At 37.2% G+C, this 16,230-nt stretch overlaps 1 protein-coding gene across 2 annotated transcripts in view; it reads left to right on the top strand.

Moving 5' to 3' along the window:
* magi3b (membrane associated guanylate kinase, WW and PDZ domain containing 3b) overlaps positions 1 to 16,230 on the top strand; it is a 285,252-nt gene that overhangs the window by 205,855 nt on the left and 63,167 nt on the right. For both annotated transcript variants that reach the window (XM_088338940.1, XM_088338939.1), the window contains exons 5-7: positions 3,262 to 3,424; positions 4,713 to 4,792; positions 12,681 to 12,738. In XM_088338940.1, the coding sequence (XP_088195066.1) occupies positions 3,262 to 3,424; positions 4,713 to 4,792; positions 12,681 to 12,738 (301 nt within the window). The remainder of the gene's footprint in view (positions 1 to 3,261; positions 3,425 to 4,712; positions 4,793 to 12,680; positions 12,739 to 16,230) is intronic.

The raw sequence follows: 16,230 nt of genomic DNA, 5'->3' as shown, positions 1-16,230 counted from the left end.
TGAAAATTAAATGGACAGTGTCTATTTTTTTACCACTACATGTCACTGTATTCTGTTGTGCAACTAAAAATGAGTGCTAAAAATCACAATTTGGGAAAAAAAAGACTCAAAAAGACCATGAACCACCATTATTCTTCTATTGTTCTCCTGAATTTTGACAGGTTTTCATTTTGCTGGTACCCGTAGCAGCGAAATGGCGTAATTTTTTTTTTTGTCATCTCCCCTTAGATGCATTTTATGTAAAATAAGTACAATATTTAAAGTGGAATATTTTTTATCTGAACCTAAACTCGCCCAGATCATGGGTCCGGAGACTCCCAAGTTAAATGAATTGGAGACCTCTGATCTGAAATAAACCAAAATCAGATAAATACACCACTTTATGATACTATATACTAATAAATAAGTTAATGGGTCGAATTAAAAAAGGGTTGATTTTTATTTCCCAAATTTAATGAAATCGCTAAAGTAATGCCAAAAATCATTCAGCCAAAACAGTCCAATGACTTTTAAAAATATCCCACATATGTGAGCTGACTGGCACAATAGGTATTTGAAATGTATTAATTTGGAAAAAAAAAACAGAAATGTTTCCTATACTGGTCTAGAGCTGCAACCACAAGTGAATAAAATGAGCCGCCCGAGTGTGACCAAAATAATTTTGTAAGAGCATCAGCAAAATATTTGGTTAGAATTTTAGTAAAATATAATTGGCCTTGTGTCATGAAACATACAAAAGAAATGACAAAAACAGCAAATATTGAAAAGCTAAAAACTTAAGGATTTAAATATATTTTATTGAGTATTGTAAGATTAGTAGATTGTAAGAATAGTCAGTGTCAACTTAGTGACTAGATGTCCATTGTTGGTACCCAATTGATTGTTTGCCTCCAGTTTAAAAACTGAACTAAATTTTGTAAACTTATTTTCATTTTGTAGACATTTTTTTAAGAAAGGAAAACAAAACCTGCTGTATTTTCACACATGTAAGGCACACGTAAAAGTCTCAGATTCAATTCAATGTAGGATGCGCCCTATCAGGCAGTGTGTCTCTCATGCAGAACGGCGGAGAGAGACCAGCTCCGTGGCCTTGGGGTTGGTTGCTCGCTCCCGAGAATGGGAGGTCAGATTTTTGAGCCTTGGCTGTGCCAAGACTTACATCATTTTTGGGTGAAATCCCATGATAATGTCAGATCGTTCACATTTTCCAACTAAATGTGAATATATGCGTCATCTGCAGGGTTGGGTGGGGTTACTTTAACTGGATTACTTTCAATTACTTTTGGATTACTCCAATACCAAATATGCTAATAAAAGACAAAAGAAACTAAATATGAATAAAATGATGACTCACAACACGTGGTAAGCTTTCTCTCCTGGCTTTGATCTCTTTGATCTCCGGCAAAACTAACATAAAATGCGACAGAAACAAAATGAAAATAAATCCAAACAGCTTGCCAACATCATTTTTGCCGTTGCATGTATTCCGTTACTCCCCAAGCCTGCACAAAATTTTGTCATTGTATTCATATTTAGTTTATTTTGTCTTTTATTAGCATATTTGGTATTGGAGTAATCCAAAAGTAATTGAAAGTAATCCAGTTAAAGTAACCCTACCCAGCTCTGGTCATGTGTGTCTCTTGTTTAATTGCCATGGCATCACAATGCATCGTAAAGGAAATGCTCCTGGATGCTAACGCAGTAGCGTATCTAGTCATTTGAAAGTGATTGTGCTACCGGAGGCTGAAAAGCGTTGTCTCCCCAAATATTAATTGAATCCAAAACCTCACTTTCCCTCCAAAAAACTGTTTAGTCCGCCGTGGTTTGTTGATTTCTACGCCAAGCGTAAATACTTGAAAACCGAGCAGCCGTGAGATAATTGAATAGTCATGAATCGAAGGTTTGCAAGTTTGAGGAAGCTGAAAAACGAACTCTGACAAGTTTTTATCCGTGTGTTTTACTTTGTTATCAATACTTAGATAATACTCAGTTTTACTCTCGCTATTTTGTTTTAATACACACGCTTGTATGCTTGTCTGTATGGTGGTAAGGCGGTCGCACGGCACTCGTGCCCAATGAGCAGGGGCGCGGAATGAGTCAATAAATAAAAAAATAGAACTAGCTACAGAGAGAGCACCTTTTAACACCTTATAGGCGTGAAAATACTGTAAGTGTATCTGATTATTTCTTTAATATGAGAAGAAATAATAGAACTAAAACTGTCTTTTGAGATTCAGCGTAAAACCACACCCTATCCAGATTGCTGTTCTGTAGTTGTTTATTTCCCTTCTGTGGTTAGATGCCCTGCAAAATCTGCATGGTTGCATGTCACTTGTTTTAATTTTAAGTCAGATATCAAAGTTTTTGAGGTGGTAAAATTAGCTTGCAGAGTGCTCCCATATACGAGGAATCTGCTGTAGTTTACTATGCTAGATTATAGCAGTTTACTAAACAAAAACTAAAAATCAAGAGAAAAAAACTAATGCTCATTTTTTTATTGACAATGTTGATTTTTCATTGGTTATTCATGAGTATGTTAGAGCCAAAAATCGTGATTTTATAAGCTAAAATTTCAAAATTATATTTATTGATTTGGAAACATGAATTTCAATGGCTGGCACTACTGCAGTTGTCTGGAGTTGAACCTTGTGGGAAATGTTTTTATACTGATGATGACATTTGTAAGTCAAATTTCAGTTGCACTGGAATTAACTGCAGTATTGGTTAGAGTTGTAACCAACATCATAAACAGTTGAATAGCGTGTAATACTTCTGATTGAGTGATTAGCACATTAACATAAGAGCTGGGATTGACTTTTGTCGACTAATCCTCTAAAAGACCTTCCTGCTTTTTTCAGGGACTAAAGAGAGTGTGCTACGTGTAAGGAAAACGGTGGTCTTTTTTGGGAGGAGGAAGGCTTTTGTTGCACAACTCTTTGTTTATTGAACATTTTCTCATAAATAGATGATATATGCAGTTCTGTCAACAAAAGGAGGATATATTAGCATACATGGGAACCCTTGTGGGCTTGAACGGTCTTTTTGGTTTTGAAATTATGTATTCATCATTGCAAAACAACCACACCCTCCGAGGGAGACTTTTTACATACATATAGGTATGTAGGCAATTTTTGCCTCATGTAAATGCAGAACAGCCCTTAAGCAAGTAAACATTCATAGTCTGTACATTCAACCTCCCATGGAGACGCCAACAGACTAACTGTCGTATTTCTTCTGATCTCCTGCTTTGGTACCACGCAGATCACAAGGCCGACTGGAGGCGAGTCGTGCCCAGTTACGCCCAGTCCAACAGCACTATGGACTTTCGGACATGGAGCTCGCTTCCTCGTGATGACAGCCTAGAGCCGCTACCGCTCAACTGGGAAATGGCGTACACAGAGACCGGCATGGTCTACTTCATTGAGTGAGAATGTTTTTCAAGTCACATGATATGACAGCAGTAAAATTACATTATTTGGACTTTTTTTACTTGAAGGTGTGCTCGCCATGGTATGATAGATTGTCAATGTTTCAAATACAGTGAATTTTGGACTACTGTATTTTAATCACTGCAGATTTAACAACGTTACAACCAGTGTTCCTTCGAAGTTGCGTGCGTGCGCAATCGCGCACTGCCTGTACATTCTCAGCGCACAAGAAAATCTATCCAGCGCAATGTTCCCTCTAAGCTGCGTGTGTGAGTTTTTAGAGTTTTTCGAGAACCGGCTTCTTCGGCTCGGCTCACTAAAAGGAACCTGCTCTTTAGGGTCCTAAATAGGTTGTTTTTGCTTCTTTCATCCCTATATGACCAAATATTATGTAAATTTATGCACTAAATGATTTAAAGGAAGGGGAATAGAACGAAAAAGAAAAAAATACCAAAATAAAAAAGTAGTGAAAAGCTGAGAAAAAAAGAAACAAAAGGAAGGGAAAAAAGAAGGAAAAATTCAGAAAAAAAAGCCAGAAAAAAAGAAAAGAAATAAACAAAGGGAAAAAAGTAAATAGCCAACAAAAAGAAAAAAGTAACAGCTAGGAAAAAATAAACACAATGAGATTTTTTTAAAAGGGATTAACAAAAAGAAAAAAACAGGGAAAAAGAAGAAAAAGTTTGTGTTGCATTCAAATAATTTCCAATTATACCAACATTGTTGCCAACATTGTACTTCCACTAAAAATGTTATTAAATACAGTTGCGTATCGTGCAACCGACTAAATAAGCCCCCAAAAATGTTAGTGTTATGTGACAAAAGATACCAGGAAAAAAAAGAAATGGAAATGACTTAGTTGCCACACTTGGGATTGCTGTGGCTCACTGTTGTTTCAAGCGTTGCTCACCGACTTTGTGTGAACTCTCAGACCCGTGGAAAATTAGAGGGAACATTGGTTACAACATATTGCCCAGCATCATTAGACCAATACATTGAATAAGTAGTCCTAAGACATCCAGTTAAGTAGTTTTATTATTCATAACTTCAGTTTTTCTAAACTAATCCTCGTCAACATAAAGAATACCAGAAGAAAAACATATAATGTGGATTTTAATTTAAAAGTAATCTCTGTGGCAAGTAAGGAAATCAATATGCCGCCTGTTAACTTGGGATAAATGAATCAAAGGTGAGAAGGTAAAGGCTTATCACTTTTTCGAGATCTTGAGTGTTCTAACTTGTTTGAATATTAAACATTAAACCCGCTTCCCTTTTGATCTTTGGCAGTCACAACACCAAGACCACCACGTGGTTGGACCCCCGCCTGGCTAAGAAAGCAAAGCCACCTGAGAAGTGTGAGGATGGAGGTATGTTGCGACACCGCCATTGTTGTTGTTATCAAGCATGCACCGGTTTAACTACCGTATTTTCCGCACCATAAGGCGCACCGGGTTATAGGGCGCACCCCCAAAAAAAGGTTTTTGGTCCTATATTTTCCATACATAAGGCGCACTGGAGTATAAGGCTCTACAATGGGAACGTCGACAAAACGGTCAGATAGTTCAGTCAAACTTATTACCCCCTTAACATTCCGAAAGCTTGCAAAAAAGCAAATACGTGTCTCAGACATGTACGGAAACAGTGTCTGTACGATGTCACCAATCACTCAAATGCATCGTTCCAAATATCATTCGGAAGGTTAAAGTCTTGGGATTCAAGAAATGCCAAACATTTCTTAGTTTCTATTTTATTTTTTGCTGGCAACTGTGTGGACAGCAAAGTAAGAATTTTATTGTGCAGGGAAACAGGGTTTATAATTTAGTTTAAAAATAGACTCATCGCAGAAACATCAAGATCGTTCTAAAACAAGATACCGGGAAAATATAAAGCCGCATAGCTCACCTAAGTTTTCTTGCAGCCATCACGTTCAATAATGAGACGTAACCATGGTCTTTGTGAGTGTAGTAAATCCAGGAGCGTAAAATATTTACAAATACAGAATAGTAAAAAAATGTTTTCTCTATGCCGTAGTGCAACCCAACGTGTGATTCACATTCATCTTTTTCGGCCAATTGCAGGCTTTTTTTCGCCCCTTTAGCCTACTGAGCCTGTAAATGATAAAAAGGATCCGCCCCCTTTACCTCCGAATAACTTTAGCCAATAGTGACTGATTTAAATGATGATTGACACATTGGTTAGGAAATAAAGCGCCGATAAATAAATCCCAGGATACACCGCGGACTACTTCGCCTTCGGGGGAAAATTTAGTCGGCGGCTGCTTGCCTTAGTTGCAAGACTTTGCGACTTAATATTGATCCATATATAAGGCGCACTGTATTATAAGGCGCATGGTAGGGTGGTCCTTAATGGGGGTCGAAATTTTTTTTTTTGAAATATTGGGCTCTGACCCCCCGCATATGTTCTTATATCGATAAAAACACACTGTGTGCAATTTTGAACAATTTGGATAATATTTAGAGGTAGCTCAACGACTTTGAAATTTCCCAAAATGGTAAAATTTTGGCAATTTTCGAGAAAAAACGGAAATCTTAACCCTATGTGTACGGCGTTTTAGAACATCCAATTTCAGTCCATTGCTTATAATTGTAACACAAGAAAAGTTACAAGTAACTTTGTACACTAGGTCTGATATAATGTGCGAAAAATCCTTATTTTTCATACCAAAATTTCAGAGGCCTTGAGCGACCTCTAAATATCCTTTGATTTTGATGAAACTTTGCCTAATTACGTTTTGCATATATTGGAACATATTCAAGGGGTCAGAGCATGAAATTTTAAAAGTCGAAAAATAAGGACCACCCTAGCGCATGGTCAGCTTTTGAAAAAAATAGAGGTTTTTAGGTGCGCCTTATAGTGCGGAAAATATGGTAATTGCTAATTTGGAAAGACAACAAACAAACGACTCTCTTTACCTTTTGGCTTCAAAAAATCTTTTCAACTCTCAACATGAGTCATAAAAGCAGATGTCATAAAAAGTATTTGAATACGTTTGGAGCGTTAGAATAGATGTTGCTCAGGGCCAGATAATTTTGCTTATTGTAAGGATGGTTTAACTATTTGTTTTACTTTTTTAAATGAGTTTTTTCATATGTTGAAATTAAATTTAGATAAGAAAAATATGTTCCATTTGCCATAATAGATTTTAAGAATGATGATTTACTAAATTAAGTGAAATAAGAAATATCTGCCATATAAAGACATGTTTTCTCATTTGCTAGAATAGTAAGGATTTTTTTTTAAATAGCGGAAAATAATGCAAAACATGATCATACACACTGTGTAACATTTGACCACTAGATGTCGCTGTATTGTTCAACTCAAAATAATTACTACAGAGCACAAGGAAGATCACAAACTACGGAGACTCAATGTGACCATAAAGCACCATCCTTCTTATTTCTCAAGAGTTTTGATTTTGAGGGGGTACCTATAGCAACAAAATGGCAGACAATCATGTAGTAAATTTTGAGGACGATGCAAAAATACAGAAAAACAAGGCAGCTTTGAGATAAAAAATATCTTCACTTTTCCCCAAATAAACTCTGATACTATCACTGTACAGTGGAACCTCGGTTCTCGACCATAATCCGTTCCAGAACCCTGTTCGATAACCGATTTGTTCGATCACCGAAATCCTTTTTCCCATTAAAAATAATGTAAATCGTTTTAATCCGTTCCAACACCCTGAATGTTTACCTTGAATGTTTAACGTAAAGCTAACCCAGGCTAATCGTACGTTCGCGTTATCGTAATCTTCCGTACGAAAGATTATGCTAACATGAACGTGTACAAATAAAAAAAAGGATAAAGAAAAGAATTATGAATAGGATTTCTTACCTTTGTGGTGGTCAGCAGAAGGCGCAGGTGGACGGTGGGGAGAGGAAAATCATCAAAAGTTTTTCAACCTCTTCCAAAACTTCCGGCCGATGCTTGCTTATAGCACTCACTCCCTTAGCCACATCACTAGATTTCACAGCCTCCTTATTCTTTAGTATCGTACTGATCGTAGATTTAGCCATACTGTATTCCCTAGCAAGATCAGACACTCGCACACCTCCTTCATATTTTGCTATTATGTATTTCTTAAATGCAATAGTTGTACGCACTACTTTTCCTTTTTCACCTGTAGCAACTTTGCTGCTTGCACCGACTTTCTTCGGAGGCATAATAAGGGGTTAAAACACCCGTACGCCGCTCAGCATCGCAGCCTAGCGTACGCACTCACGCATTACCGGCATTCGAACTCTGATTTTTTGACCGAACAGCGAAGCGAGAATTTCTCGAAATTTTAGGTCGGACTCCGATTTGTTCGAACTGAGAGGCATTCGATAACCGAGGTTCCACTGTACTATGTTTTTTTGTCAATATCACTCATTTACCTAATACAATCATTGCTCACTTAGTGCTAAGCAATTTCTGCCATTTATTGGTCAATGGTGTTATTGCAACACAATGCTTCAGTCAAACGCTACACTTTATCAGTTTGACACCAACATATTTGCTATTTTGTTTTGTTTTTATTTTTTCTCATAATATAGGTTTTCTACTTATCATAACACAGGTCGGCAACCTTCTCGACTCAAAGAGCCATTAAAGCAAAATATTGAGATTTTTTTTTAATTCTTCAGTGCATTTTATTTCACTGCGTGACTTTTGATGATCTCGTAAAATATGAAATAATAATAATGCTAGATACCGTGTCCCATTTTAACAGAAATCCCAACTAAAATGTGTCTTCCTTACGCAGTTACTTAATTATATTGAGGTTGACCATCATATTTGTCGTCAATAATAGTATATATTAATAAATTATAATAGTAGTTGGAAATCAAGGTTCTTTTGTTAAAAAAAAAAAAAAATTAGATACTGCAAACGAGAAGCTTACGGATTCAGTTATGTGACGTGGTCACTGTTCTAACCTTGGGAACCGAGTGGTAATTGATCGTCCTCTGTTCCGATTAATAGATCTTCATCTTTGAAATCTACAAACATTTGTCTTAAAAGTCCTTGTGCGCATCTTTGATCATTCATATTTTTTTTATAACTTGCGCAATTTATACACTTGGAAAAAATATTAAGGAAATGGTAGAAGGCAGATGTCACTTGTAATAAGAATGATGGCTTTTTTTAGAGAACTGTCTCTTTTGGCTCATCAAAAATAGCCGTCTCCCAAATAGTTTCAGATTTTGTTTTGCTGTCATCAAAGTATTACCAATTATTATGCATTATGAACAAAATGACCTAATAATCAAACAAATTAATCGTACTGTTAAATTATGTACGTATTTTAAAGTATACAGTGAACGTTTGAGTAATTTTAACGTTTACCTTTTTTATATTTGCAAACTTTAACGCCATGCAGCACGGAATCCCTGATAATAGCTGCATTTTAGTGCAACAATAAATAAACTCAAAAACAATATTAAAACTTTAAAAAAAACTTTAAAAAATTAATTGTGAAACACAGGTTCTCTGAAAATATCTACAGTCCTAAAAAATAAATGATACTATACAAAACAATTTATTTTTGTTTATAAATTCAAGAAATGTAAACTGCATATAGAGCAGAGGTCGGGAACCTTTTTGACTCAAAGAGCCATAAAAGCAAAAAATATAAATTTTATTTTGGGAAAGAGCCACACCATATATTATGAGACAAGTTTACTAGATTGCTAAACCGGCGCCACAGACAAAAGCTTAGTCTTCAGCACATTTATTTTTGATGATTTGATAAAAATTATGAAAAGAGAATAATGCCAGAGCCCCTGTCCCAAATTCAACAAACATACCACTTTAAACTTGTCTCTTTCTTGCAATGACTCAAGATCGGTTAAACTCCTTTTGACCCTTTTTTTCATACATATTGGTTTCAAAACCAGATGCAAGCATTTATTTTGTAAAAACGTCACAACATTCTGAGAATAGGGAGCCTTATGTGCTTACGTTTGGCGAGAGATGGGAGGGAATGCTTGTACTTTTTGCATAGCTCCACCCATCCCTCCCACTCACCCAATCAAATGACTAAGTTCTCTTCCGGTGTTTTGGCGTATTTACAGTTCTGTGGATTCATCATAAAGTATCTGAACACTGAACACAGATTATATAGTGAACTTTTAAATAAAGGATTTTTTAGCGTTGTACAGCCAAAACGAGTTTTTTTTCCCCCTTTTTTTGTGTGACACCTCGACTGTAAATTGTAGTGAAAAACGTGCCCTATAAATACTGCGGAGTGTTGCACTTGTATCAAGTTTTGATTTGGCTTTACGTGTACCCGGATAGGATAGTCAACTCCGGTTTTGAACAAGATGGAGAAATTTTGCATGCAATCAAATTGGTCTCTGAGCCACAGATACTCATAGAAAGAGCCATATATGGCTCGCGAGCCATAGGTTCCCGACCCCTGATATAGAGCAATCGCATGCGTCGCCGGTGAAAAAAACGTAATGACCTTTCTTCGTATGAGTTTTAAAGGTAGAAAAGCGCTCCTGCCACTAGTGGTAGGTAATGCGGTGTTGCACTCAAAGCCTAAATGTGTTAAAAAGATGAATTTTACAGTATCTCCAAGCCTGATGCGGAAAATACTTCCGAGGATATTTCTTTTCATTCATTTTTTTTTAAATATGGCAAATTCATTAATTAGGCTTGCAAGTCCAACAGGGTTCGTACAGGTACTTGAACTCCTTTAAAATGCCTGAATGATAATTATATGTTTTCAAGATTTTAGAAATTCTTGAATTTGGTATAAAGTGATTGTAAATGCTTGTAATTGTTGCCATGTTTCTTGGTGGGCTAAATCCAGACACCAAACATTCAATGAAGAAATAGAAATCAAGTGTGCTTAAAAAATTGTTATTGTATAGTGACTTGTTTACCTGACTGCCCATTTTGCACATCTGGTTAGCTGCTCCTCTTGCACTCTTTGCACTACTGTATAATACTATACATAGCTATAATTATTTAGTATATTATTAGTACGTCAATACTCCAACTCAATACAACATTTTATTTATATCTGTACATTCCACGAAACTGTGCGGGTCAGATGAATCGACATTTCGTTCTGTATACACTTGTACAAGAATGACAATAAAGTATATCTGAATCTGAAATTACGCCAACACTGCCGTCTCGTAGCTTGCCATTGATTCCTTCTTCCCTTGTGAATAACTGCTTCTGGCATTAGTTTATACAGTGTTGTCATGTGAAGCATCATAACCCCTACGTGTCATGCCCAAAAGGAAAGGTGCATTAGACCACAATGCTGGGAGTCTGCCGTTTTCATGAACAATGGAAAAACCCGAACTATGGCTAAAATGTAGAACAAATCCACGCACAGCATGCTGCAAAGTATGTAAAAAAGAGATCTGACTCTTCACAATCAACTTTCTCCAGACATATAAAAGATCATTCATAAGGATGGCTATCTTAACTATGATTTTTTTCATGCTATTCCTAAACATGGCCCTACGAAATGATTAAACATGTATTAGTGCCACAATTACATATCAATAATGGGAATTTATTATGGGCCATTTTGAAAATGAAGGTAGCATTTTTTAGATAGATAGATAGATAGAAGATAGATACTTTATTCATCCCCGCAGGGAAATTCACATTTCCAGCAGCATCCCTGCGCTGAGAACAATACTATACAATATTATAAAGCAAAAAGAATACAATATACAAATACCCAATGTGACGTGCTAATACCCACTGTAGCGTGTTATACAGAGTATCTAGATCAGGGGTCGGGAACCTTTTTGACTCAAAGAGCCATAAAAGCAAAAAATATAAATTTTATTTTGGGAAAGAGCCACACCATATATTATGAGACAAATTTACTAAATTGCTAAACCCGCGCCCCAGACAAAAGCTTAGTCTTCAGCACATGTATTTTTGATGATTTGATAAAAATTATGAAAAGAGAATAATGCCAGAGCCCCTGTCCCAAAATCAACAAACATACTGCTTTAAACTTGTCTCTTTCTTGCAATGACTCAAGATCGGTTAAACTCCTTTTGACCCTTTTTTATCATACATATTGGTTTCAAAACCAGATGCAAGCATTTATTTTGTAAAAACGTCACAACATTCTGAGAATAGGGAGCCTTATGTGCTTACCTTTGGCGAGAGATGGGAAGGAGTGCTTGTACTTTTTGCATAGCTCCACCCATCCCTCCCACTTACCCAATCAAATGACTAAGTTCTCTTCCGGTGTTTTGGCGTATTTACAGTTCTGTGGATTCATCATAAGGTATCTGAACACTGAACACAGATTACATAGTGAACTTTTATATAAAGGATTCTTTAGCGTTGTACAGCTAAAACGAGTTTTTTTTTCCCCATTTTTTGTGTGACACCTTGACTGTAAATTGTAGTGAAAAACATGCCATATATAAACTGCGAAGTAATCATCTGACTATAAGTTTCTGTTTGGCTTTGCGTGTAACTTAATAGGATAGACGAATCAAGTTTTGGACAAGATGGAGAAATTTTGCATGCAATCAAATCTGTCTCTGAGCCACAGATACTCGTAGAAAGAGCCATATATGGCTCGCGAGCCATAGGTTCCCGACCCCTGATCTAGATAGTGCTACACAGAATACATATTGCAATAAAATTCGGTAATATGCAATGTAGGGGGTGTAGTTTACTGTGGGCCTTTACTCTGCCGGGTGGAGTTAAAGAGCCTCATGGCATGAGGAAGAAAGTAGTAGTAAATGTATTGTTTTAATGGTTTTGGAGAAATTAGGATAATTGCTTTGATAATCCTTCTAAAAAAGGGGGGTTGTGTAATGAAAAAAGTGAACAAATCCCCGGTTCAAACAATAGAACATCTTCACAGAGTGGATGAATTTAAATTGTGACACAAATGTACAAGCACACACTCTGTCCGAATGTTAATGGAGGCCTTAAGTGCACCCCAAGCTTCAACTCACCCAGTGGGGATCTCTCATCCCGTGGTTTTATTTTTTTAAAATGGATTATTTCAGCAGGCTGAAGGAAAGCGAGCTCTCGTAAAAGCTTTCTCTTGCATGAAGAGCTCTTTTCTCTCTCGCCTTTGTTCTCCCTCTTCTGCCTCATCTGTTCATCGGGGAGTCTGCATCCAAGCCGTCTTTCTGCAAATGTTCTCTAAACGATCCCAGGTTTCCTCCAAGTCAAACAACACGAGATCCTGTTGTTACTCGTTTTCTAAACATGCTGCTTCCGTTTCCCTTTTTCCTCTCTTTGCAGAGTTACCTTACGGCTGGGAGGAAATCGATGACCCGCAGTACGGCACATACTATGTGGAGTAAGTCCTAAGGATTTGCGCTTTATTTCCCTGAATATCGGCCTGTTCACTAGCAAACTGTGCACTTTGACGAGGCCTTTATGAAACAGGGTGCTTACCACATGGCGTAGTAGCTAGCGTACATTAACCATGCACCGGCATGCTTCAATGTACCTTCTAAAAATAAACACGCTTCCAGCAGTAGCCCACTTCTCTTCTGCAATGTTACCATTCAACTGCCCACAGATGACAATATGCAATGCATTGTACAACTCAAAGTCTATTGTATATTTCACATTAAGTATTCATAAAAAAAACCTATTCCGCAAATGTGCATCATATGGAATTTTTCGATTTGAGATGTTCATCACGAAATCTTTGCAGACAGACAGCGATGCCCAAATCTTAAGTCATCATTAATAACAATAACGAAAAGTGAAATGATTTGAAATCACAATGTGAAATATTTTCTTCATTAAAGTGTGTATTATTTAGCGCCTCCGAGTTGTAAAATAACTTCATTGATTAACAAAAAACATGATTGATTTAAATAATAAGAAAAAAATAGTATTTATCGTAAAAATGTGCATTTTTTAAAATGCTCATTGATCAAGAAATTAGCATTTATCTTAAATAACATGAAAGGGAATTGACATAGTTGTCCGTAGTCTCGCTACTAAAGGTACCCAAAAACCTGAAAAGATCTGTGAAAGAAATTTAGAAGCTTAATTGTGCATTCGGCTCACTTTGAGTAGTTACTATTCTTCTTTGTGTTTTATAACTAATTTGATGAAATGTGTATTAGTGCCATTGATCAAGAAATTAGCATTTATTTTAAAAAGCATGAAAGGGAATTGACATAGTTGTCCGCCATCTCGCTACTGAAGGTACCCAAAAACCTGAAAATGTCTATGAAAGAAATTAAGATGATTAATTGTGTATTTGGCTCACTTTGAGTAGTTAGTATTCTTCTTTGTGTTTTATAACTCATTTTTGATTGCGCAACTTCGATCACAGATATCTATCGGCCCAAAATACACACTGTCCCTTTAAAAATGCATTCGACCCAAAGACTCGTGGTAGTTATGTCTGTCTCTAGTGCGAGGGTTCAGCAACAGACGGCTCTGGAGCTGCATATGGCTCTTTGGCAATCCATAATGTCTCCGTGGCTCTTTAAAAATAAAAAAAGATGTTCGAAAATGTCATGGTTTTTATCATCACAAACTTTCTTAACCTTTTCCAATAAATGGATATTTACAGTATACAGTATATATACAGTACATACATGCAGTATGTGCCTTCCGTATAAGGTGTATATAAAGCTTTTAATTTGTTGTGGCTCTAATCATGTTTATTTTGGGGTTGTCTGCTCTGGTAAAATAACAAGTCACACAATTAATATTAATTAATAGAACAATACAACAATATTACAAAACACATATTTTTACAACCCATATTTTTTTATATTGGTGAGCAAAACTGCAACCAACAACCCACATATCAGATCCATCGGATGTATTCACAATACATTTGTTTTATTGCAGGAGTATGATAGATAGATAGATAGATACTTTATTCATCCCCAAAGGGAAATTCACATTTCCAGCAGCATCCCTGAGCTGAGAACAATACAATAATAAAGCAAAAAGAATACAATATACAATACCCAGTGTGACGTGCAAATGCCCACTGTAGCGTGTTATATAGAATATCTAAATAGTGCTACACAGAATACATATTGCAATAAGATTCGGTAATATGCAATGTAGGTGGTGTGGTTTACTGTGGGCTTTTACTCTGCCGGGTAGAGTTAAAGAGCCTCATGGCATGAGGAAGAAAATATCTCTTCAGTCTGTCAGTAGTACAAGACAGTGACAGCAGTCTGTCGCTGAAACTGCTCTTCTGTCTGGAGATAATGCTGTGTAGTGGATGCGATGGATTGTCCATGATTGACCGCAGCTTTTCCAGTGCCCATCTCTCAGCTACTGTTGTTAGGCTGTCCAGCTCTTTGCCCACAACAGAGCTCGCTTTCCTAGCCAGTTTATTGAGACGAGAGGCATCCTTCTTCTTGACGCTGCCTCCCCAACACGCTGTCGCATAGAAGAGGGCGCTTGCCACTAGTGTCTCATAGAATATTTTCAGGAGCTTTTTGCAGATGTTGAAGGAGGCCAGCCTTCTGAGGAAGTAAAGTCGGCTTTGTCCTTTCCTACATAGAGCTTCTGTGTTGGCAGTCCAGTCCAGTTTGTTGTCCAGCTGCACACCCAGGTATTTGTAGGTCTGGACAAATTCTACACATTCTCCTTTGATGGTTACAGGAACCGGGTGAGTTCTGGTTCTCCTGAAGTCCATCACCATCTCCCTGGTCTTGGTGGTGTTCAGGTGCAGGTGGTTTGCGTCGCTCCATCGGACAAAGTCCTGAATCAATTTCCTGTACTCCTCCTCCTGCCCATTTCTGTTACGCCCCACGATCGCAGTGTCGTCGGCAAACTTTTGCACATGGCAGGACTCAGTTGTACTTAAAGTCCGATGTATATAGAGTGAATAGGAACGGAGAGAGCACGGTCCCCTGCGGAGATCCTGTGCTGCTAACCACAGTGTCTGTTGCTGTACAGCCCCCCTGTTTCACATACTGGGGTCTGCCTGTCAGGTAGTCAGTAATCCATTCTATAAAGTGTGAGCTAACTCCCATCTCTGTCAGTTTCCTACTCAGTAGCAGAGGCTGTATGGTATTGAAGGCACTGGAGAAGTCCAAAAATGTAATCCTCACAGCCCCCTTAGCCCTATCCAGGTGAGAGAGGGATCGGTGTAACATGTAACATGTATACTATAGCAACATGTATACTATGTCAGGGTCGGGTAGGGTTACTTTAACCGGATTACTTTCAATTACTTTTGGATTACTCCAATACCAAAATATGCTAATAGAAGACAAAATAAACTAAATATGAATACAATTATGACTCACAACACGTGGTAAGCTTTCTCTCATGGCTTTGATCACTTTGATCTCCGGCAAAACTAACATAAAATGCGACAGAAACAAAATGAAAATAAATCCAAACAGCTTGCCAACATCATTTTTGCCGTTCCATGTATTCTGTTACTCCCCAAGCCTGCACAAAATTTAGTAATTTTATTCATATTTAGTTTCTTTTGTCTTTTATTAGCATATTTGGTATTGGTGTAATCCAAAAGTAATTGAAAGTAATCAAGTTAAAGTAACCCTACCCAACCCTCTATGTCACCAATCTGTTTACAAACTTAGTGCAGAAGAACTACTTCATTGTGCATCCTGAGATTATTTCGCTACACTACCACACTACATAACATTCAAGTCAAGCCACATTCTTTTGTGTATACTTTAATCACACAACAGTCTCAAAAGTTTATACCAGGGTTGTTAAATATGTGGCCCGCAGGGGGGGATCAGTCCAGCCAATGGATTGAATTCAGTCTGCCGGAGAACGCAGAAAGCATCCCTGGACAAAGTGGGACGCATTATGTCAAAAATAA

Source organism: Urocampus carinirostris, chromosome 6, assembly GCF_059441175.1.
Source record: "Urocampus carinirostris isolate Australia breed hairy pipefish chromosome 6, RoL_Ucar_1.0, whole genome shotgun sequence".
NCBI lineage: Eukaryota > Metazoa > Chordata > Actinopteri > Syngnathiformes > Syngnathidae > Urocampus > Urocampus carinirostris.
The sequence above is the reverse complement of the archived record's forward strand: the minus strand, read 5'-3'. Positions and strand labels throughout refer to the sequence as shown.